The following is a 25,264-nucleotide window of genomic DNA, read 5'->3' as shown; positions in this document are numbered from 1 at the left end:
ATGACATCTTTATAAAATGTGTTTTAGAATTTTTTTTTAATTATACATTCTTACGGGAAAATAATGTGCTGGAGTACAAAGTGAGATTTGTCTCCTCACATTTCACCTACTTTCTGGAATTCCAGTCATGGCATCTAAATGTCAAATACTGGGAAATATTCTTCTGTGGCTCCTAGTGATTCCTGCGGGCGATGTAATCGCTCATAGAGGGTTGCCTCTGCACGTGTAGTTTCAAGTTTTAAATATAAATAATTGCATGATAGTGTCCTCAGTGCAAACCGAGTTTATAGAGCAATTCACATTCTGGTACTTATTCCAGTTTCATAGTGAATTAAGCATTTGTGTATGTTATTGCTACTCATTTCTAAATGAACACAACTCTCAATTAAATCCTGAAGGCATAACACTGGTGGTAAGAAGTTAACACAGTTAAATGTGATCGACTTTATTTCCTCATAGGCAGCAAATTGTCTGAGAGATCTAATTTCATATTGCTCTAGTGGGGAACTGGCCGTGAATGACAAAAGTCAGTCACAATAGATAGAGGTGCCCATATGAGGGCCGGACTGGCAGAGTCTCACGCTGAAGGATTGCTTCTGAGATCAGAAATTCTATAGAACACACGCCCGCACTCTAGGCTTATGCTGTTCCCAACTAATAAGGAGTTTGCAATTTCTGCATATTGCAAGCAACCGCTGTGCATTATCCCACACCTCGTGTACGGTGAAGTAGACTCGAAAATCTTGTCTTGATGTTAGTTCCAGTGCAGCATTCTTTCCTCTGAGCAGTGTCTTTAAAATAATCCACTTGCCCGCCATTCCATTGCAAGACGTCTAGCCCTTTCCTTCTCTCATTTTAACCGGTCCCTTTCCCATCTAATCGATGAAGTTAATGAAGCCTTCCACTTATTCGGTTCCCCCCCCCCAGGGAAGACGCCAGTGTTTTACCTTGGTCTATAATTGGCCAGGCTACCAGCACAAATTTCTCTCTGCAGCAAAAGTATTTTGGCTCTGTTACAGATGGTATTTTCTCAGCTCCTTTTCAAAATCTCCGCGCCATTCCCACTTGCTCCCATCTGACCCTACTGTGTGACATTTCTACTGCTAAAAGACACTACACATACAACCATTCAAGTATCTCTCTTCCTTGTAGATTCAATAACGTACAGGGCAAAAATCACGAGACTATTAAAGGAATCAAACCCTAGACCCATAACGATGAAATGTAACCTGTATGTGAATTAATAACGTTGCTGTAGAACTGTTTCAATTCGTTGAGTAAGTCTTCTGTAACATACTGTAAAGGTGTAAGGACACGTTTACAGTATAAGCAACATAGCTTTCTCCACAGTACTAATTAATTAGTTCCAGATTCATTTTTTAAAAGTAAGTTTCACAAGTAAACAGCTATTTCTCTGTATAGAATGACTAAAGTATTTTCAAACACTAAACATCTTGTAGTCATAATTGCAAACGGCAGACACTTTTGAAAATAAAATAACTGAATTAGCGATTTTCAGAAAACTTCCTTCAAAATGCACAGAATAACTTATCACTTTCTGATTGTTGGATGCAGTCACACCGATCATAAGTAATATTTTAACTCAGATACATCTACAAGAAATTACAGCAGCACTTCTTGTCCATATTATACTATAATTGTGTTATAGATAGATGGAGAAGGAGGAAGTGAAGAGGTGGAAGTTTTTGTTTTAAACTCCCCCTTGATTAGTGGCGGTAGCACAGTAATTTGTGTACATATGCTTATTTTATATTTGTTTCCTGGACCTTTTGTTTATCAGATCACTATACAGTGTATTGCGTTAGAAAAGTCAGTCAGTAATTTTGTATCAGAAATATTTTCATCTCCTGCTTAGGAGTGATAAATACAGGTCTTCTAGGTCATAAACTGCAGAAGGGCCTGATATTCCACCCACTGAAATCGATGGAAGTTTTGTCATTGTGTTTAACAGACTCATGGGATTCGACAGCCCCCAGAAAGGGACTTTTACCGCTCTCTCTCGGTGGGAAACACTGCTTATAGGATGTCTGAGACTAGACGCAATACATGAACTTGGGAGCTAACTCTCCCTAGACTGGCTTTGTAAAACTACCAAACGAAACCAAACCCGGCGCCTAGTGTTTCTATCAATGTATATAACCTTGCTTTTCGGGTAGGTTTATATATTTTTCAAAGAGGATATAAAGCCTAGGTGGGGACAGACTGGGGCAGGAGACAAAAGAAAATGATAGAAATTGAGATAGTTAGGCCTTTTCTATGCTTATGCTTATGTCCAGTATCTAAAACTCCATGCGCGAATACTGCCTTTAGCTTCCTAGGCTACAAAATCTGTAAGAAAAATTCAAGACAAGCCTTTTCAGTGAACAATGGTAAAACGAACACAAAATTGATTGGTAGTAGAGCAATCCAGATTTCACTCCCTTGTAAGTGTTAACCAGAAAATGTCTACTTTAAAACCAGGTGCTAGCGACATAATCAGTAAATTATAGCAGATTTATCATTAATGTTCTTACATTTTTTTTAGTTTTGTTCATTATTAATACAACATATTTTGTGATCTCAGATTATATGCCTCCACAAACACATTGACGAGAGAGAATTCTTCAGTGTCAACAATAAATAAATACAAATTTTAAACGAAGGAATTTTGATGAGATAATTTGAGATTAACTTTTCAAATAACTTTCAATCATTCCTCGTGTTCAAAGGAAAAGCTCTGAGTATATTTTTTTGTATTTTAAACATATGTATATAAATATCTATATATCAATATAATGTTTATATACTTTTCTATATACTATTCTCTATCATTACACACACACATATATTTTAGTGATTATATGTGTGTGTATATATATATATATATATATATATATATATATATATATATATATATATATATATATATATATATATATCGAAAGCGAGAGTTTAACAGCGAGCAAAGCATTCAGAACTAGATTGGTTGCCTGAATATATGTAATATAATTAACTAGAATCAATTTCTTGAGACTCTTTATGTTTTAAGGTAGCAACAGCCTGTATACACAATCTCTGTTGTTAAGAACATATCTGTGCTTTTAAAGCTTCAAAAGAGCACAGTATATCTGCTAAAGTGAACCTTGTACCACATATTGCTCTAAAGTAGAAATGTCGAAGTAAATTCATTTACCACCCGCGCGTCCTTGACTTCAGATGTTTAAAGTTTAATCCGAGGCATGCCCACAGTTTCGCAAAGTTTTTTAAACATATCAAAGTTAATAAAAATGATTCCAGTTGCATGAGCCTCACACCAGAGACTGCGGAGAAATCCCGTATTTTAGTCTAGTCTGAGCTCCATAATTCTCTTTAAAGAAAAAAAAGGTAAAAGAACAGAAAAAAGACTACTTTCAAAACGGGATACAAGGGTTCAAAGAGTCCGGAGAATCGGACTTTCTCTGGGAACTCTCGAGGACAGAGCCCTTCAATGATCATTAACTGGTAAGACATCTAGTGGGAATTTCTTGCAATTGCAGCTCAGGTTGATGCATCAGCCAGCAATGATCTTTCCCAGGAATTTCGGATGCACGACTTCCATCCCTTCCTTCTCCTCCTCCAGGAGAGTTCCAGGCCATTTCCTTCCCATTCCGATGATTTAGGATTTGACTTCATTTATCCACCCTACGAAGTGGAGTCTCTGGGAAGTCGCCGTTCTTCCCATCTGCGGACAGAGGAAGACGAGCTTGTCGCCTGCATTTCTTTTTCCACTTTCCCCCAATTGGAAGGCTCAGGTGTCAGTCGAAAGCAGCACAGCCCCCTAGAGGTGTCAAGACCGAACCACCCCCCTGGTCAAGTTCAAGCGGACAATGGAGACCCGGATTCCAGGGAAAAGCTCCATTTGCCACTCTTCCTATTGTAGCCCTCAGTTCAGCGCCGCTCTTCTAAACTCAGGAAGGAAAAGCTTCCCCTACCTCTAGATCCATGTTTACATTTGCAAATATATGTTATTGGTTTCTAATTAATGCCGGCAGCGTGTCACTGCGTTCAGCAAAGTACCACAAACACGCAGGAGCATGCAAAGAACTGAATCTACATTTGCAGCTGGAATTCTATAGATTTTCGTGGCTAGAAGCTGCACATTTTATGTTTCATATTTTGTCTTAACTAGTCGGTAGAGGCACTTAGTTTTCCGAATTACCCTTCTGACGCTATATCTGATCCTTGCCGTCCATATTGGACTCTTTAGATCTTTCCAATTCATGGGCACCAAAAACAGTGTTTTGGTTATGCTGGTGTTTATGGAGAGCTGAAGAAATATGATGGGTTGGCTGTGGCCCTAAGCTTTGGAGTACCATTGCCGCCCCAGTTGATGACCATCTTGTGATCTATGGAATCTCGGGCAACAAAAATGGGAAGCGTGGTCATAGACACTCAGGAATTTTCCCGGCTCAAACCAGACCTGGTGTGACTGGAATTGGCCGTTTTGGTTGGCGGTGTATTTGCCCAATCTCGGTGCTCAGACGGCGTGTGCTTGTTTTTTCAATCCCCATTGAACTCAGGTCACGTCCATCTCTTACTTAGCATCTGACGCAGTATCTCAGCTACAGCATATCTGCAGAAAGCCGGCTTCACCGGCCCAGGCTTTAGGCGGATGTCGAGGTGGCGGTCCAAAGGCTCTTTCCACGCATGCACTTCTGTGATCAGATATGCCATTTCTCTTATCAGTGGACCTATCTTCATTCTCTTTTGCAGAACCTTGCTTCTGCTGTTCGGTTTATCAGTTGATTTGGGCCGAAGGCCAGCATGTTCAAACCTGGGTGCCAAAAGTTTAGCTCCGAAATTAATATAAGCATCCAAAATAAAAACCACCTGCTTTTTAAAGATGCTGGGTATCTGTAGTCCCCAAAGACTCCAGTGGGATTTATGGATGCTCAACACTTCGAAAATCAGATTATTTATATGTAGTGCCCGCAGACCGAATTAGGAGTCTAATTTTAGGCTCACAGTTTTGAAAAAAAAATGGGTATAATTTACTACTTTGTTCCTTGAGAAAATGTTCAGCGTTTCGGTCAAATACTGAGATCCCAGCAACAGCATTGCTTGTCTTCAAGTCCTTTAACCCAACTGTGAAATTTTTTCATGCACAGAATTTTTAGAAGGTCCTTTATGACTTTTTTATAATATGATTTTTGTATATGCAAGTAAGATTTCTGCCCAGGAAATGCATTTATATACTGTACATAGAACAACAGCATTTGATGTTTCCAATCAAATTGGCACAGCAACCTTGATAATCGACTGCTTGGATCCCATCTCCTTATACGTATGGGAGTTCATCGCTATGATACTCCTCTTAGTTACATACTCCGTAGGGGCCCGATCCTGCTTCATATTTTTTAAAATCCCCTCCGGTACACATCATGGCGCTCCCCTGTTGGAATTTACTCGGTGTCCCTTTCCCAGCTAAGGTGTCAAACACAATTTTTCTTTTGAGTCCTTCAATAGAAGACAAAGGACCGACCAAAGATGAATTGTGTCTTGATTGTTGGGTTGCAGGACAGCAACATAATTTCAGTACAAATTTCTGACCTCTCCTTTAGACAAATCGAAGATAGCTGAGGGCAATATCTCTTCCCACCAGCTAAAATTAATTGGACAACGAAGTCAACTTTCCTTTATTTGCCAAATATTTAGAGTTAGAGCCACATCATCCCAAAGTGATATTGGCATACCAGTTTATGCCTCCATCACCTCATGCGCAGATAGTTCCTTTTTAGTAAGCCTTCCTGAAGTTTTATGGCATAGACTGCAGTGTTCGGCGTTCAGCAGTCGGGATGTTGATACATACTGATCGTCAGATCATGTGTTCCTAGTGCTTTTGGCCTGTGCTGTCTTCCCGTGGCCAGTTTTATTTGTTGAACTTGTTGATTTACTTTTGGCTGATATGGAGCACTCCGGTATTCAGGGAATATTATAGCCATATTACTTTAGTCCAAACAGGTTTTGTACACGATATTGGCAAAACTTTTCATGTATACGCACGGAACAAGGTTGGATACTGACTGCCCTGAGAACAGTATGAACAGCTAGCTTCCAAGGACAATTAAATCTTACTCTTTGTTAAGGCAGACCAGCCTTTTAATTTCTCATGAGTCCTTATGTTAGGTTACATCAAATTACCCTTGCACCAGGCGCTGACATATGTCCTGACATAACACCACATTCTACACTAGATTTTTTGAAGATATATGGTTTTTTTTCAAGCGGATGAAAGCAGGTAATTACTAGCAGGCTCCAAGTAGCTACTTCACAGTAAGAAATAAGTGGCGGATATTCAGCTGTAGTTAAATCTGCAGGAAGGGGGCCTTTAGTTGTGTGCATGGTAACTGTGGAATTCTCTACCTTCAGCTATGTTGCATCTGAAGAAGAGGGTTTTTTTACCCAGGAAAGCTTATGACCAAATAAATCTGTTAGTTTTAAGGTGCCACCAGACTCCTCCTTGTTTTTGTGGATAAAGACTAACACGGATACCCCTCTGATACTTTCTATCTTCAGGTATTGGTACTAAGGAATTACTGGGTTCATTTAACTGCAGACTAATCCTTATTGGATAGACTCTCCTTATTTTGCATGGGGTATGGGTTATTATGAAGAATTGCATGGAATTCTGGCATTAAAAAACACCTTCTTTGTCTGTCCCATTATTATGTCAAATACTACTTTGGACACTTAAACTAATAGGCCAGACTGAATTTTTCACCTGGTATGGCTACCCTGGCTTATATTGTCAAGTCCATTCTCATCATCTGGCAACACTCTCTGGTCTGGCATCTCTCGGGCTGCCAGAGAGAGATTCTTGTGTTCCAAGTCAACTACTTTTGCTGGCCTAATGCCATTTAAATTTGTGACTCATCCTTCACCAGCTGAACGCAATGGGAGTTTCACATTCGATTTAATGGGCGCGGTTCGGTCCTATTGTGAGTTTGGGCGAGCCTTTATGTTTAGCACTCTATACCGTGCAAGTATGTTAACACAGAATACAATATAATGCATTGGTATTTAATTATATGATGATAACATTAAAAGACCCCATGTGGGTGAGTCCCAAAGTGTGCAAGGACATAAGTAGACAGGGTCCCTCCAGCAAAGTGCATACAAACTAAGTTCAGAGAAGTCAGGCCATACATAAGAGGAAGAACAAAATAGAAGTTGCTTTATATTATAATTTGCTTGTTAGTTCAGTGCCACTGTTATTCAGTTTGTTGACAAACACTTAGGAGTTTCAAATGTAGAAGATAATTCCATACACTCTCTGCAAAATAGAGAGTAAATAACCTCGCACAAGTACTATAAATGGTTGTATATTTATAGCATTTTTTCATTTAATAGCCACAAAGAGAGATATGTAATGTCTCATCTAATAAAGGAGATGTAAAAGACAATAAGCTATGGAAAAAAATAAAATTTAAAATAGATTAAAGTATTCATTCAGAAATGCATGCTATTCAATACTGTGAACTCTTTTTATCTTATATTATGTTCACAGTAAATATATTTCAACTTTAGGACCTTTATTTAATATCTTATTACACTATGAACGTAAAGACATTAGTGCCTGCATTTAAATGGAACAAAGCTTTGCTGTATAGCACTTAATGTATTAACTCTGTGTGTAAAATACCTTATAATACATTTATTTAGGGCCTTTTCTTGCTCTATTAGTTATATCCTGATCACGTATAATAAAATTTAGCAAATATGTCTAGATGATGAAATATAAAACTAATTCTAATGTATGGATTAATATCTTGGTCTAAATTAATTTATTTCTGGGAAATGGTTGATGTATAATTAATCATTTAAAGCATTCCTAACAATAAATGAGGATACTCAAAATATCTGTAAGGAGATACCAACATATTTTCTGTAACCTATTTGTCTCAGCAATGACGATAAATGTGCAGATAAGGTAACATCACTTTTGAAACAATCTCCTCTCATTATTTTTATAGAATCATGTTCACTGCAGAGTAATATTACACTATCAGCCCAAAGATTAGAAATATATGGTTAGAGAAACTATTTAAATTCCCATTATAAAAGTGTCTCCTTATGTAGATCCTCTTAAATTTGCTCATTAAACACCAGACTTGAATAAAATCTCCTTGTTGAAAAATAAAGGTGTTTAGTGAGTCAAAATGAAAATATCAGGAGAAAAGGACCTGTAGTAAAGAACAGTTACCATAAGGTTGTAAGTAACACATTTACCGTCAATTGGATATTGAATATCCTCTTTTGGGGAGGGGATCTCGTATTGTCAATGCCTATTTTGTACATCTGTGTGTACTTTCAAAACTTATACAATTAATAATATTAAAGCTCTGTGCCTGTTGCTATTGGATGCCAGTTCTTACTTCATACCAACACAATCTAATATTAGAAGTTTTTATTGCAACAGCGTTAGGTTTTCATTTGATCTGGCTGCTGAGGAAACGCTACATACTGAACAAAGGGGAAAGGGAGGTCCATACAGGCAACAGCAAATCGCAGAGCTGGAAAGAGTCCTTGAAGACAGCCGGTTTCTGACACCTGAACTAAGACAAAATAACTGTTAAACTTCGACTCACCACGTGATAGGTAATAGATACTGGTGCGCAGAAAATTCAGTGCAACTTATTATAGTACAGGTGTATTTACAAGCAATTCTCATTGTTGAAATAGAGTAGCCACTGAGGGTATTCGTAGGGATAGGCTATCACACAGAAATGTAAAGAATAACTGTTATACAGCAGGCAGCAATAATGGGCTCAGATCTGCAAAAACGGCTCCCGTTGGGCCAGGTCTTGCAACCCATGATTTCAACAGAAGATTTGCCAGGATAATAAATTACAGATTTTAGCCCACTGATTTAAGTCAGTGTTGAACCGAGTGCATTTGAGAGCAAAATGGGCCCTGTGGGCCCTGCTCCAGCTACCACTGAAATAAATGGGACTTAAACGGGAGAAAGATCGTAGATAATTTGGTGCTTATTTCAATCACATTAAATTCAGAAGCGATTCACGATAAATAAGTATTATCTGCTCTATATTAACAGAAATTGTGACAATACAATGCGTTGTTTCATGAGAATCACAAATCAAGCATCAGCCGGACTGGGAAATGAATTGCACATAGCACCATATTCACCATATCAAAGGTTAAATGTAAACTCTGATTGTTTGTTTGAGGGCAGATTTACATGATGGGATTATTATTCAGTCATATACTTCTCTAGCCACAAAACAGAAGGGCTGTGACTCTCTTGCCAGATGCAGAGACTTGAGTAAAATTTACAGGTTTAACGGGATTCATTGCGTTTATAGCAACATAAGAAATAGACTAATGTATCAGGTAGCTTGTATCTGTAGCTTTGTGGGAAGACTTAGACAACTTTCACTCTGTTAACTTTAGTGATCCATAATTCTTTGAGGATACGGTTTAAAAATACCGTGAGATGATCACAACCCATGCGCACTATAATCTAGCCAGAGTTCAAGAAAGGAAAGGACAGGAATTCAGTTGAGCAGTACAGAAATGATAGGTAAAGTCTATTCCTCAGCTCAACATTTTGACCCCTAAAATCACCTCTGAAAGAGGGAATAAAAAAGTACAATAGGAGAATGTGTTCAAAGAGCTGGCTCGCAAAAATGTCCAATATTTCACATATGATTTTTCACTTTCCCCCCTCTAGATGCTGTATACAACCCTTTTGCCTCTAATGGGGGGGGAGGGATAGCTCAGGGGTTTGAGCATTGGCCTACTAAACCCAGGGTTGTGAGTTCAATCCCTGAGGGGGCCATTAAGGGAACTGGGGTAAAAATCTGGGGATGGTCCTGCTTGGAGCAGGGGGTTGGACTAGATGACCTCCTGAGGTCCCTTCTAACCCTAATAGTCTATGATTCTAATTATCTCTGTGTTTTCATAGGTGAAGATTTGGTTTCAGAATTAGCTCCAAAAAGTAAAGCAACTGCTTCTCCTTCAGGCAGGAGGAAAGTCCACCCCGATTACTGATCAATGCTGAAAAGACGTTATATAAATGGAACGCTATTGAAGGAATGTTATAGCGATAAAAGTTTTGTGATAAATATTTATCCTGCATTCTAAAGTTTTTATATTCAAACTCATCTTCTCCGTTCTTTTAAAATGGAAATAAATGGCACAACGGGCCTGCAGCTAGGGAAGAACTCCTTAGGAGAAAGGTTGAGGGATAAATTTAACTGTAATCAGCAACAATGTAGTATGTAATCATGTGGTAGCAATTAATACAGTACAAGCTCCCAGCAGAAGTGGAAAGTATAAGCAACTGGAACTCAGTACACTTTGGTTTTATTTAGTTTGCCAAAATTGTGACCAGCTAGTAGATAAGATATAAAGTGAGTTACACCCCAAATGTTAGATTATGAACGCCAATGGCTACCACAACAATTATAGAAGAGATTAGCACTTGATTAGCATATTGCTATCTACTGCTAATACTTGTTCATGGTGGAACTTTTTAACAGAAAGATGTAATTGGCCAGATAAAGCTACTTTCCACTTCCACACTACACAGTCTGGCATCTTTATCATGGTTTACTTAAAAAAAAAAGTTCATTGTTTTCCTTGTGGAAACGGGCTGAACGGGTTATGGAGGAATCTGTCTTAGTTTACATGGCAAGGCAAAATTAATTGAAATTGTAGGTGGGACTTTATCATTGCATACCATCAGTCCGAACTACTGCTTACGGAAAGCTTTCAAACGTATGTTTCTGTCTATCAATGTCATTTTACGTTACAGTTTAATTAAATGTTTTCCATTACCATCAAATGACTTCTGTTGGTGTAATCCACCAAATATAAACAAGAAATAATCCGGATCTCTCTGGAGCTACGGTGCATGAAAAAAATACAGAAAAATGAGAAGGTGACAATAAGGAACATGGCATTCACACCAGCAAAAAGTGCTGGGTCCCCTAGTCTCTCTTTGAATAATATTTCCAGCATGTTTTCTAATATTCCTTCAGAGAAACCAGCGAAAGAGTATGATTCTGATCACTTATGTTAATAAATGTTAGACATGAAACAATGTCCAGCATTGTGGATGAAAGAAAACTGTTACACTAGGTTTGAATGCACCTTATTTATCTGAGACGGTAGTTTTAAGCATGAATGGATCCATAGATCTATATAAATATGTAATGCATTCCGAGGGAGTTTTAGCATTTTCATATTGAAGAGAAACGTACCCATATTTGTTAATGCCTTAACAGTTTTTCAGGAAGTTTTATTCCCCCTTTTACATTTTCTTTTTACAATTCTTCTTATTTTGCAATTATCTCGGAACCCCCACCACGCAGTGGGAGGGAGAGAGTTAAGATGTCCTGCAAATGCTGCTCGTAAAGCTGCTTAGTTACATTAGAAACACATGAATATCCTGAAATACAAAGTGTCTTTAAAACTAACTGAGCAATGTTTATCTTAATACTGAATGCGAAGAAATTATGGAAGCAGCCAGCGTTGACAGCCCTCCTCCAAATTAATGTTATGGCAGGTAAATTTCATTTGCTCATGAAAATCAAATTCAATTAAAGATCTGCTCCTACTATCATTTTACTCTTGTGTCTTCCAAGACCTCTGGTCTCTTAAAGACTGAGACTATTATTAGTTACTAACATCATCCTATACCGGCAAAGTTATTTTAGCTTGTTTAGAAGGATTTAACTGACTAACCGATATTTTTGGGTTAACACCCACACATTTTCCCTTAAGATTATTAATTAGATCTATTAAAAGGGTGGGAAATAATATTGGATTTCCTTTTAATGCGTATAGTTTCAGATGGTTTGTGGAGCGATTCTCTGGATTTTATTATGTAATAGGAAATAAAAGTATTTGTAAGCGGCCGTACCTGCGGCAGTGTTGATGTTTATGTGCTACCACACAAAGGAACTCTCCTAAGGAGCTCTTTTCCATTCGGTTTCTAGGAATTCTGTGCCTATAAATTCCCTGTTTGCAAAACATGACATTTAGTTGAAGGTACTGTGTGTGACTTCGAGAGAAGCTGTGAGAATTTTTAAAAAGTTACCGTATTTCCATTTTAGTAGCATATTTACATTGGTGTAAGGCCAAAATCTCCCAGTCTTTGCTCAGGAAAAACTCATTGGCTTCAGCGAAAGTCTTGCCTGTATGAGCAATATTTGATGTGGCCCTGGCTAGTGATAAGGAGCAAATTCCGCTTTAATTTACATCTGCGAGTTGGTGGAGTCAATCCCGATTTACCCCGATGTAACCGAGAGAAGACTTTTGTCTTCAATCCGTGTTCGGCACAGCTGAAATAGAATATTGTTGCCTATAAAGATGAGGCAATGCGTCCGTTCACTAGATGAATACAATTTCTGATCAATAAAAACTATGGGATTGAAAAAAAATTCAGCGCATTATAAAATTCTATTAGTGACTATAGTGCTCACCCTTCTGCCCCCCGTAGAATTAATACTAATTTCAGAGGAAACTTCTGAGTAGATTTATTTATTTCCAAAATTATAAAGCACTATGGAGGTTCGCCATCAAATTTCAGGAGAATACAGATACTTTAGCTCTTGTTAGTACATTTCTGACCTTGCCTGATGTTAAAGGGACAAAAGTTAGTAGAAGCTTTTGATTAGTCCTTCCGTTGAATATATAGGTGCATTTAAATGACCATATTACTTTTCCAATAATGATTGTTGTAGAGGATGGTCAAATCAAATCAACTGATTAAGGTATTAATTTAATAATTTCTGGTGGAATTCGTTGATACGTCCAAATACTTTGTTTTGGGACACCAAAAGGTGTTCAGTTAGCGTTAGAGAATAGTTTATGTATAAGCCTGGAAATAAATTCAAACATATTTATTATACCTAGTGTTCATTACAAAGTCCACTATTTTCGAATACCATTTGCTCTGCTTGATAGCTCACAGCCTTCAGACTGAACAGTTAGTTTTTACTGTTTATTTTACTGTTACTTGCTCATTAGGTACTCATTAAAACATAAAGGAATTCTATTCATATAGGATTACTAAATTATTTAAAATATAGCTGGAAATTGACAAAATCTTCCTCCTTTCTCAATGTCAATACCCAGAGAAACCTGAGTGCTAGCAAAACAATTAGGTAACCAGAACAAACAGGAAAGTTCCTTTTTAGCCCGTGAATATTTTTTGATTGAGCATATACAATTAAGATGTTATTTTGAGGATTTTGAAGAGCAAAGGAGAGGGTACTATTAAATATGACTTTCATCCATGTCATTGCAAATAAAAGATGGGTGCAATTATATCATTGGTCTTATCACCCGTGATATGCATGCCCACATTTCCAGCCCACAATTTGTGCGTGTGTGTGTGTGTGTGATCATTTTAATTTAATCTCCTTTCTCCCCTTTGCACAGAGAGTTGGAACAACGCCAAATGGGTAAACAAAAACAGCATACCGGATGCCCCCACCCTTCTTGTACAGTTTGCATCGTGTCTCAAAGCTACAATTTCAAATAGCTTCTCCATATCTGTAGAAAGAGACTTGAAAACCAGAGGCAGATAGGCGGAAAAAGCTTTAAAGCTGAGCGAAGGAAGAAGACGGGGGGAAAGTGAGAGGCTAGCTAGGGAGATTAGTGTTCTCATGGCTGCTCCTTTTTAACAAATCAGACAGGGTCTTCAAGCTTTGAATGACAGTTCTCACATTGGCTAGACTATAACTTTCAACTTGACCTTGACCTCTAGCCGTGTCTAACCCGTATGTAAAACAGCACTGTGGTTTATTTTTTTTTCCCCTCGTTGCAATGCGTTTTTAAGAATGAGATAAATAAATCAGGGAAAACAAATCTACACAAATAATGCCAGCTAAGGAATTTTTGGAGACTCCATAGGTTTCAAAGCTGTAGCCTGAATTAAAGGAAAAAATGTCAGGGAATAAATATTTGCATTTGGTCATCAAAAGGAATGCGGAAAAGATCTTACGAAATAAAATGGGAACTATTTATTGGCTGCAATTGATAGAAATCGCTTAAATATTGTTAAATAACCAAACGACAACAGTCCCATGTGTTACATACCATTCCATGTACCCAATACATACCACTCTGTGTCGGCCTTTGAAAATAAATAATCATCAAAGTGATAGTTAAACTAGCTAGCAAATCTGTTCTTTGCATTGTTCAAGGAAAAGGCAGCCCCAAAACAATGCATATTTTATAACGCTATGCTTGTAGCAAAGCATTGAAAACAATGCAGCAACGTCAATGGTTAGCACACTAGCTAATAATAGATCGCGCCGTCAGACATGCAACAATGAAACATGCAGCTAAAAATTTAGTTTTCAATCTATGAGCATCTTTGTTATTTTTGTCCACATACGTAAATTCGAAACAAATTGTTTTTAATTACTGCATTATATTTAATCCAACTGTATATTTATGGTTCACTCGCTCACTGAATAACATAAAAGGGTTTATATATTAGTATTTACTGTACAGGTATGTGCAGATACAGTACAAAATTTTGTTAGAAAATAAAGTGTTTTTCATTAAAAAGAAAGCGCAATTCATTTTCTAAGCATTACTTTTAACGTTGGGGTGACACAAATAAGCTTTAGTATAGCAACTTTTTTCCAACAAAAAGAGGATTGTGGCCAGTAATGCACAATCTATAATCCTCGGTAATATCTTGCAGTCAGAGAAGATTCAATTACAATTGTAGGCCCCAGGTTTTATCATCAGAATAAGAAATAAAATACTTAGGTTAATTCTAAGATTTGGTTAACCCTTTCTCTCTCAAAACCAATGATGCAGATCTGTATTTCTTGATTTATTTATTCTAAACCTACTTCTGATGCTTTTTCCCCAGAAAAGAAAATCGAAATGAATTAAAAACAACAACAACAACAACAACAAAAACAGTGTAATCAAGTTTAAACAGGCAGGAAGAAAATGTGTGACATCAGACTTGTCTTCAAATATTTTATCTATTCTGATGCTTTTGCAAAGGAGAGTGTGGCCCTTAAAACATTTGCTTTTAAAGGTTTAGAAACCAATATTATGTCACCGCCAGGTTAGACCACACCTGTATGAATTTAAGATGTGGGACTGAACGATTAAAAACAAAAACCTACCAGCGGACTGATCGGCAAATAACAGTTGAAATGCAGAGGGCTTTGAATTTCAGTGATATTGCAAATGGCATGGAGATCATGCTGAAATTATTTCACAGAATGGACTGGGGGAAAATCACGCCTGGGGGTGGGAGGATACCTGTTCTTCTTTGCAAACCTTTTATTCCCCCCTGATCAAGCACACTCGTGAGTGGAAAGGGGCAGCCCCGGGTCTGTGCCGCCTGCTGCTGGAATTCCAGCCCCTGCACGATTATTATATTATTTAATTATCTTCATTTTATTCCTCAGATGTTTATCAGCTGCTTTGCATATCACGTGGGGCCGGTCGGGCCAATGGGCTCTCGCCTGGCGCGACACTGGCGCGTCAGCTCTGGTCAAGTCTCGGAGATTTAGTATCTCTTTTTTCAGTCTTTGGGGCTTTTAAAAAAGAGCCACTAGTCTCAATGCTGATCGGGCTATGACAGCCTCCGTGCTCCTCCATCCCCGCTGGATCGAGCCCGTCATGTTCCTCTACGACAACAGCCTGGAGGAGATCAATAAGAACATGGACGGTTTTCATGCAGGCAGCAACTTTGCGGCAGCGGCGGCGGCCAACCAGTGCCGGAATCTGATGGCTCATCCCGCATCCCTGGCCGCTCCCAGCACGGCTGCCTACACGTCGAGCGAAGCCCCAGCCTCTGGCATGGCTGAGCCAGCTGTCAAACAGTGCAGCCCCTGCTCGGCGGCCGTGCAGAGCTCCTCCGGGGCCGCCCTGCCCTATGGCTACTTTGGCAGCGGCTACTACCCCTGCCGCATGACCCATCACAATGGCATCAAGTCCTGCGCGCAGCCCGGCTCCACTTTTGCGGACAAATATATGGACACCTCGGTCTCGGGCGAAGAGTTCACTTCCCGGGCTAAGGAACTGGCTTTCTACCAGGGCTATGCCGCTGGCCCCTACCAACCCGTGCCGAGTTATTTGGATATGCCTGTGGTGCCCACAATTGGAGGTCCTGGAGAGCCCAGGCATGAGCCCTTACTCCCCATGGAGAGTTATCAGCCTTGGGCAATCACCAGTGGGTGGAATGGGCAAGTGTACTGCCCCAAAGATCAATCCCAGCCACCCCACCTCTGGAAATCCACTCTCCCGGGTAATGCACCTGCATGGCTTGTGTCCTCCTGCAATCTTTTTACTGTCGCCACTATTAACCTTAGAACTAGTTAGTAGTAGTATTGTGCGCTTGCTGTTGTTTTTGCTGCTGCTGCTGCTGCTGCTGCGGCTGCTGCTTTGGGTTAGTTGTTGTGCTATAGTTTTTGAAACATTCAAGCTAACCTTAAAACTGACCCCACCACACCTCCTCTCCCATCCCCTCACACACATACATTTATACTAGTTCTGGTGGTATCTAATATGATCAGGAGTGACTTTGCTCCAGAATTCAAAATATGCCTGCTTGAATTACTAATAACATTAAAGAGGGAAATAGCTGGATAAGTTTGCTAAAAAAATTATTATGCATTCACGCTTAACAAGAATTTTCCATGAATAGTGCAGCTTGCACACTTCATAAATTATTGAAACAGTGTATAATTTTTCCTAAAGTCCCTTCAGGACGTGTGTGTGTGTGTGTGTGTGTGTGTGTGTGTGTGTGTGTGTGTGAGTGAAAGGGAGAGAGAGAATCAAGACTTTGGCAGTTGAGTGCTGTTTACTATAGAAAAAAATCTCATATCAGCGGTCGCTTAGTGGCCAAGCCTGTTGAGCATGGTAGAATTAAAGTTAGCTGTAGATTTAAGCTCTGTGCAATTTGAAGATGTCCTGATTAGTAATAATTTTATAATGCCTACATACATGGTTTTCTGTTCCAGACGTCGTTTCGCATCCCTCAGATGCGAGCTCGTACAGACGTGGGAGAAAGAAACGAGTGCCTTATACAAAGGTTCAATTAAAAGAACTCGAAAGGGAATATGCTACAAATAAATTCATTACCAAGGACAAACGAAGACGGATATCGGCAACTACAAATCTGTCAGAGAGACAGGTCACAATCTGGTTCCAAAACAGGAGGGTCAAAGAGAAAAAAGTTATCAACAAATTGAAGACTACCAGTTAATGGATTAAAATGGAGACGCAGCAGTTCACAGGTTTCAGAACTATTTTTGTCCAGATTAAAATAAATAATAATAATTAAAAAAGACAATGAACCTCTTATTTCATAACAAGAGATCTGTATCTTTGGAATTATAGCATTTTAAAAAATATTACTGTAGGAAATGGTTAAGGCTGACTGTTCCCCCGAAATCCAGATCAGATAGTTTAAATGATAAACTATAGAGCCCAAATGCCCACCTCTCAAATGCTCAGTTTCAATTAAGATACACGTTTTACTGAAAATCTTGTAAGTATTTATGTGACCTTAGTATTCTAGAACACTATTAATGGTTATAATCTGAAAGCTGGTTCAAATAAGAAGTTCGATGTAAACATTTTTTTCTTCCATTGCAATCCAAACTGCATGTTGAATTACTGCTCAGGTAAATCATAGTGAAAATATACAATTACTTTATGTTTAAGAAATGCATTTTATGTATGAAAAGAAGGTACTGAATAAGGATTTCAGAGGCATCAGTAACGAAGGAAGCTCTGTGGAGCAAATTAAAAACAATGCAAACTATTGGGGATAGAAAGGCTAATACTTGTTTGGAAATAGCTTTCTTTGAGTTATTTTTCAATAGCTGATTTTTTAGCATTCGAGCTGTTTCCTGCAAACAGTATGACAGATATTTTCTAAGAGAACTCTACATATATTACACCTCAAATGGTCTTCAAGAATTGTTAAATAGGTAAACCCCAGTAAATTGTAAAACGTTTAACTCTTGGGTGGACACAAATACGCGAATGTTGGCATTTTGTTATAATAAAAAAGTCTTTTCTGGGGAAAAAATCTCGGAGAACTTCAAACTGAAAAATACATGATGTGTTCCCAGAAATATTTTGATTTCTATATTCTATATTTTGATCTATAAGTAATTAGTAATTTACCTTGTTTATTGTCTGTTCTGCGGCAACATTAAGAAGCTGAGGGATTCATTTTACAGCACCTTTTAAATCCAAACAGTTATTTCAACCAGCACATTATTTTTGTTTTTATTCACTGTAAGATGCTATCTTGTAAATAATAATAAAAAAAATCAGCGCACTGTGAAAATGTATTTGGGCACCCTTATTTTTTACATTTCTATTGAAAATGAAAATTCAAGACCTGTAGGTAGATCTAGTAGTACTAATACTGTTAATAAAATAGTCACTGTAACAAAACCTGAAAGAAATACTCTTTATTTTTCCATATTATGCATTTTGTGAAAAATAATGTATCTGTCTTGTAATAACGTTCTCTTCGATCATTTAAATAGTTCATATATTTTCCTGTAAATTATTTAGCTGGGTGTGGGGACTCTTGATAATTAGCTTTACTAAACTATAAATGTTTCAGTCAGGTTAAAGAGTCAGGTATTTTGAATGGGGGGGGGGAATGACATCAGTGTTGTGCTGGAGCCCCTGAATGAAAATGAAAAACAGTTGTTAGAAACCCACAAATGCAGAGATGACAGTATTTAAGGTTTATTGCTAGGACTGGATATGTCTACGCGGGAAGGTTTTGGTATTTGTTGAAGTGACAGGACTAGGAAGGCCTTAAACCTTGACCTTGGCGAAAAAAGACAATTTGTGACCTTGACTTTTGACAGCTCATGAATAGTCGTCTCCACGATTAGTAGATCAAGGGCGCCACCTCGCGTTTCCAACTCTTCTTTGTAGCAAGAGAGCTCCAGTGGAACGAAGGCTGGTCACCTGGCTCTTATTTTATGTGCCTTACCTCTTTTTTGTCCAGATGGGACACACATATATAGATCATGCGTAAGAAAGAAAGCAGAACATATTATGTTGTATGTGTTATTTTACTTCATATCTATATTTATCGAGCTACATTATAGACTGAACTGTCGTGACAATCAGTTTTAATCTAATCTGAGTCTAGAAGACCATAATTTCAATTAAGAAGCTGCATACTAGCCTTTGATTCTTGTGTATGTCTTTGCCAGTTGACAAGAGTTGCGATATTCAAAGAAAATGTCTTCAATAACTTTTCCCCCTGTCTCCTAAGGTGGTCTGCTACCCTAATTAGAATTATTAGGAAACCTTTACGGCAAATAAAAGTATCCTATACCGTGCTAACTATAGACTTCTAGGATTACAGTTCAGAAATTCAAAGGAACCTACCTCTTCATAGGTTAAAATAGAGGCCTTTCTGAAGCTTAGATCTACAAGTCTGACTTTAACGCAAACCTTGGATAAGTATACAGGGAAGAAATGTCTTTTTTCCAAGAACGTCTTGTGTCTGAGAGATTTCACTTCATACGTTTTGATATTTCAGAATACCAGCTGACTTTCTAAGAACGCAAACTGGTGTAGAAAATGTGCAGGATTTTATTTTGGTTTTTCTCTCAGGTCTCTCTAGTGTGTTAGGGGAGCGAATTTTTGTATTTTTGAAATGGTGTAAGGCTAAATCACCCAACAATCCAGTAACAAAATTAATATTTACTACGGTCACTTGTAGCTCTTCACAAGTCAGCCACTATTACGTCGCACTCACTAAAAATATGTTAAACTACATTTCTCTGGACTGCTAAGAAAATCATTGAGAATAAAATCAAACAGTATTTAAATTACCACATGTTATATTGACTTCTATTTTTTTTTAATAACTACATAAGAAATTAAGTGAAAGTGTTCTGTCGCTAAGGGTGGTGAGAACAGGCCGAAAGGAAGAACCTGTCATTACAAAGTATCACAGAGGTTCATTTATAATTTGCTCGGGCGGAATTATTAAGGGTCTGGGACAGTTACACTGCTGTTGTAATCCATTCATTGGGAAGCACAGATTCTGATTGTGCAAAATTCTAATCATCTCCTGAGACTGGCTGTGGGCCCTCAACGCCAACTGGACTAAAAGGGCTTTAAGTGAGCTCAGCATCTTGTTGCATTGGTCTCTTAGGGAGATATTCTGCAGTCCTATTGATGTCCATGTGAGTTTTGCCTGAATAAGAACTGCAGGAGAGGGTGTCTATTGATGGAGACCGGAGGTAGAAGAGAACAAACATCTACTGATGCATTAATCAATGATACTCTATGCATTTTCCTAATAAACCGTGGAATGCTTATGCTTCTGTACTAAGAAAGAGAGTAGTCAGAATGGCATACCATTGTATTTTGCAGGGGAACATCTAAAAGACCAGTTTTGCTCAGTTACACCGTAGTATTTCCGGAGGAATGCCGTTGACTTCACAGGAGCTCTCCAGCTTTTCACTGGTGTAGCTGAGAGCAGAATGTCACCCTGAAGCTTAGTTGTTTTTCTAGCATTCTTTTTTTTATTTGTTTTTCTAGCATTCTAAGATGTAGTGAAAGGAAATGTAAAAGCTCTCACTATATTCTGGAATTAGTTACAATTCTGAATTCGATAGTTTCAGTGTCTAACACTTTTGATCACCGAAAATATATATGAATGTAGTAAATAAACGGTATGTACATATATACATACCGTTTATTTACTATAATGTACTAGATATAGATATAGATATATATAAAACCATAACTATATATCTATATCTAGTACATTATATGTGTATATATATGTATATACATACGTATACACGCATTATTCACTATATATATAGTTAGCGTTTATTTACTACATTCATATATATTTTCGGTGATCAAAAGTGTTAGTTTAGATACTGAATTTGTCGAATCCAGAATATATGTATATTGGCATAGACGCAAAGTGTGTCGGCACATTTTCTCGGTTTCGTTATTTATAATCGTTAGTTTGATTGAAGAAATACAAACACACACATTTACACTCGTATGTACTCTGTATGTATATAACATACTTCAAATTACATATAATTTACACCTAATTTATATTTGTATTGCATAATTCAAGTTCCATGTAATTTGCACTTAAATATATTATACTAATAAATAGTTTAGAAAACTCTTCCAAAAGCAATAGCAGTTACATATTGCCCAAGAATAATTTAAAATGTGAATAGGTTTAATAAAATCACTTTTAAACCATTTCTAGTAATTCTTTATCAGATCTAATGAATGAAAATGTTGGTCAGATTGACTACCTATCAGCTAAATCCTTGTGCTGAAACTGGGTTACTGGATTTACATTTCCACTGGTGTCTATATATTTTTACAATGTACGTATTCTGTAGTGTAAAAAGTGTGCAATTTCAGTTGTGATGCTTACAGGAGCAACATAACATTTTGGACCTGACCCTGCTCTCATTGAAATGCATGGCAAGTTCCCATTGACTTCAAAGGAAATAGGATAAGGTTCTCTTTCCTAACAAATAAAGGTTCCTCTCCTGCTTCCGTTTAAGTATAGAAAAATCCCATTGACTTCAGCAGGAGTGGGATTAGGCCCAAAGCGCAGACGTATAATTCAAACCAGGGTGTAGCTCTCGTGTAGTCTTATTGAGTTAATGGGGATACACCAACACTGAAAAATGGAAGGTTCGGGCCTTATTAAGAATTGTTATCATAGTAAGCATATTTAGCAATTCAGAACCTGCATCTGAAGAAGTGGGTTTTTTACCCACGAAAGATTATGCCCAAATAAATCTATTAGTCTTTAAGATGGCATCGGACTCCTGGTTCTCCTTTTTTAAGGCACTTTATGCCCATCATTAACTGTCCGGCAAACCACCTCCTGATTTAGGCTCCGATTCTACAAACCATACATGAGAAAGTTAATAGCTTTAGTCAGGTAAATTCTATTGATCTTCCTGGGATTATTCACTCGAGTAAAATTATTTACTTACGTAGGGGGTTGCAGAATTGGGCCAATAACTGACCTCACGTACGGATTTAGCTTGATCAGTTGGTGATTGTTTTACTTAACAATGCGTCAACTGATTTAATAACAAATTAAGAATTAGCTGTGCTTACTAATTTATCAATTGGATAATTCTTTAAAATTGACCGCGCAATGAAATGTAGGGAGAGGGAAATTCGCTGTACTTTACTTAATATCGAATAATCTGTCAGCAAACATGAAGAGGAATAGATTTTAAGGCTCTTCACTGATTACGTTTTCTTCTTTTTAATTGTGAAGCATATGATCGTCTGCTTTATTTTCGAATATCTATCCATCTATCTATCTATCTATCTAGTCTTCTTGTGTATATATAAACACACCAATATATGCATGTGCGTGAGTGTATGTTATTTATTACTTTAATTTACCATCCAAAAGCTGTTGGCATATACATTTTCAAATACAAATTGCTGTTGTATTAGATATTACCGTCTCAGCAATCTGACGCCAACGTTCTAAAATATGTCCATAATATGTATTTTGTAGGTAAATATACCACCAACGAAAATAATTAACAAATGCGATTCACTACTTCCCATGCACATGCGTCTGAGAAGAACATTATTTATATTCTCAACACTACCAGGAATATATTAAAATGGGGCGGAGGGGGGAGTCATTGTATCTGTAATGTTTGATAGTGTTACACACATTCAGCATTTTATTTGCATACATTTAAAATAACCCAAAATAGCTGGGAGGGTTGTTGTTACTAATTAATAGTTTAATATTTATTATTATTTTAAAACCAGAACAAATAAAAGACACCTAGAGGTTTTAACTTTGTTTTCCCAGATCCCTGGAAAATGCTGTATATAGAAAAAAAAGAAGGCAAGCTAATGCTGTATATTTAGAGCATTTATGGCAACAGTAATGTCAAGGTAATATTTCTGTCTCATTGCAAAATGAAAAACATAATTAAAGATAAAAAGATTAGCCCAGCCCCATATTTTGCAATTCTTGCAGGATTCAGCAACATAAACCTTAATTCCAAGTGTCTGAAGATGTTGATTTATAATCTTCTAATGCTTGACGGCCTTAGAACATTGGATTTAGAATTCCCATAGACTAGAAATGTTTTATGATATTTGATGACGACGGAAGAGTAAAACAAATGTTTTGTGTTTTTTTTTTTCCACAGCAAGAGAATACGATGGTATTTAATCTATCTCCGCCTTTAACTCCTGGCAGTAACAAAGGTGGTTTGCAACGGGAAATAAAACTTGACAGCAGCATATTTCCTAAAGGGGATTAGTGTAACAGCAAAACTGTGTCTTTTTCCTCTTTCTTAAAAATACTTCCGTTTAAAATTACTGGATTTCTAAGAAATCATTTCGAAAGAAACCAGCTGTGGCGCCTTAAAATTGTAATTATTGGGATATAAAATTATGTCACGCTTCTATGGAAATGACTTTATTTTTTTCGTGTCTGAACAAACGGTAAGTCTCTAGACAGCCAAACTATAAATTTAAGTTTGCAAAATGTTACTGTCTTAAGTAAAATACACATTTCAGAGTCTGTGTAGGCAGCGTTGGCAATTAAATCAAAACAGAGCTTAATACAAAAAAGAGATGCTATCAAAAGGCGTTTTGTTGTCATTAGGAACTTTTAAATGAACTTAAAATGATGATTTGAAGAGATGTCCTAAAAGATTTTCTTCTGGTTGAAGAGTAGAAAAAATATGAGGGATAGTCGTTTTCTTTCCCAAATTATACTTGTTCCCCAATAAACTACTGACCATGTTGACAGCAGACGTTACAATTATTTTCTGGTGGGACAGTTCCCGCAAAATGTGGGATTGGCTTGGGTGTTTTTGCCTATTGTTGCTTCTTTTCTTGGAAGCCTCCTATTCTTTCCTTGCTAATTGCCCCTTTTGTAGGGATTTGGCTCATTAGCTGCATTTAGGAAATGCAAATGTTCATTAACGCTCTGCGAAAACGCCCCAGTGAAAATATGGCGCTCTGAAAAATGCAATGGTCTTTGCCGCTCCTAGATCTGATTTCTGATTAAAGATCCCCTAGGAGAGCATCTTCCCTTCCCCCCTCTCCTCCTGCAGCGTGAAAGAGAGCGCCCTCCTCTACGTAGTAAAGGTCAAGTCCTACAATGCACAATCCACGGTCATTACTGTACCGTGACCCACGGTGTATTGGAGAGGGAACGTCAGTGTGTCCAGTGATCAAAAACTCTTGGTCTTTTTCTCTAGGGCGATGGAAATACAAGGAATTATATTGCAGTTAGCCTACTGCAATTACCTTGTTGTATTAGAATTTCAGTCGGAAATTTTAGCAGGACTGAGAAAAGAAATACTTAGCTTGTCACACTGGTGCATTTTCCAAGTAGGCTAGGCTGAAGTCTGTGAAAAAGCTTATGCACCTTAGTGGCTCAAAAACCTTTCGAGTTCCAGAATAAATCTTTGTGGACCAGGTGTATTGTATGTATAAGAAAGCCACTACTGAGTGGGTGTCTGGAGTGCTATCAAGAGAGGCGCAGGATTAGTCTCCGGGTTTTCATGTTTGCACAAGGGAAGAAGATTTCGGACACTGGGGTAAGATTTAAATGTTTTTCCTCGATCTTGCTCAATGGTTTCCCTCTCCCCACTCCTGATGTTGATTTCAAAACAGTGTGGGACTGGTGATTTGTACAGCAATGTCATTTGGAAGACCTTTGCGGCGGTTTTTCACCCCATTCCTCCTCCTCTTCCCCTACTTAACCCTCCAATCTAGCTGTCTCCCATGATATAAACAGAAGTACAGATTTTGCTTCTGAAGTTTGGGGGAATGAGTGCGGCTAATGGTGACGATCAAGCCATTGATAAAAGTATTAATTCTGATGGTCGCTTGGGGACAAGGCTCCAACTTGCCAAAAGATGCTACCTAGCACAAAAGACGTGGAAACAACAAAAGGGTTTTAGTATTAAAGAAAGATGAAAGGTGCTGGGAGTGTCAAACCCAAGATTAGAGGGTGCATCTAGTGACGGTGCTGGATAATTGGATTTGTATTTGTCTGTTTCTCTAAGAGCTTGCTCAAATATCATTGAGTTTCTTTCCGAGTAATTTTTTGAATTGTTTTCCTCTTTTTGTTATTATTTAATCTTGCAAGAGAATTAAGGAGAGGGGAAAAACCCTACAAGAATAAAGCCATCCATGCACGAATTTCCTTAATGCTTCCTTAGGATGG

General features: G+C 37.8%; 1 protein-coding gene across 1 annotated transcript; it reads left to right on the top strand.

The window, feature by feature from the left end:
• Window positions 1-15,621: 15,621 nt before the first annotated feature.
• Window positions 15,622-17,254, top strand: HOXA13 (homeobox A13). Its single transcript, XM_030549326.1, has 2 exons — window positions 15,622-16,294; window positions 17,010-17,254. The coding sequence occupies exons 1-2, from the start codon at window positions 15,622-15,624 to the stop codon at window positions 17,252-17,254; spliced, it is 918 nt and encodes a 305-aa protein (XP_030405186.1).
• The last annotated feature ends 8,010 nt before the right edge of the window (window positions 17,255-25,264 follow it).

The sequence above is a fragment of the Gopherus evgoodei genome, chromosome 2 (genome assembly GCF_007399415.2).
Source record: "Gopherus evgoodei ecotype Sinaloan lineage chromosome 2, rGopEvg1_v1.p, whole genome shotgun sequence".
NCBI classification, from domain to species: Eukaryota; Metazoa; Chordata; order Testudines; family Testudinidae; genus Gopherus; species Gopherus evgoodei.
Note: the sequence above shows the minus strand (reverse complement) of the source record. Positions and strands in the feature narration are given on the sequence as shown.

Coding starts and splice junctions, on each gene's coding strand:
- HOXA13 (XM_030549326.1), top strand. CDS start 15,622: ATGACAGCCTCCGTGCTCCTCCATCCCCGCTGGATCGAGCCCGTCATG. Junction 16,295..17,009: donor CTGGAAATCCACTCTCCCGG/GTAATGCACCTG, acceptor TTTCTGTTCCAG/ACGTCGTTTCGCATCCCTCA.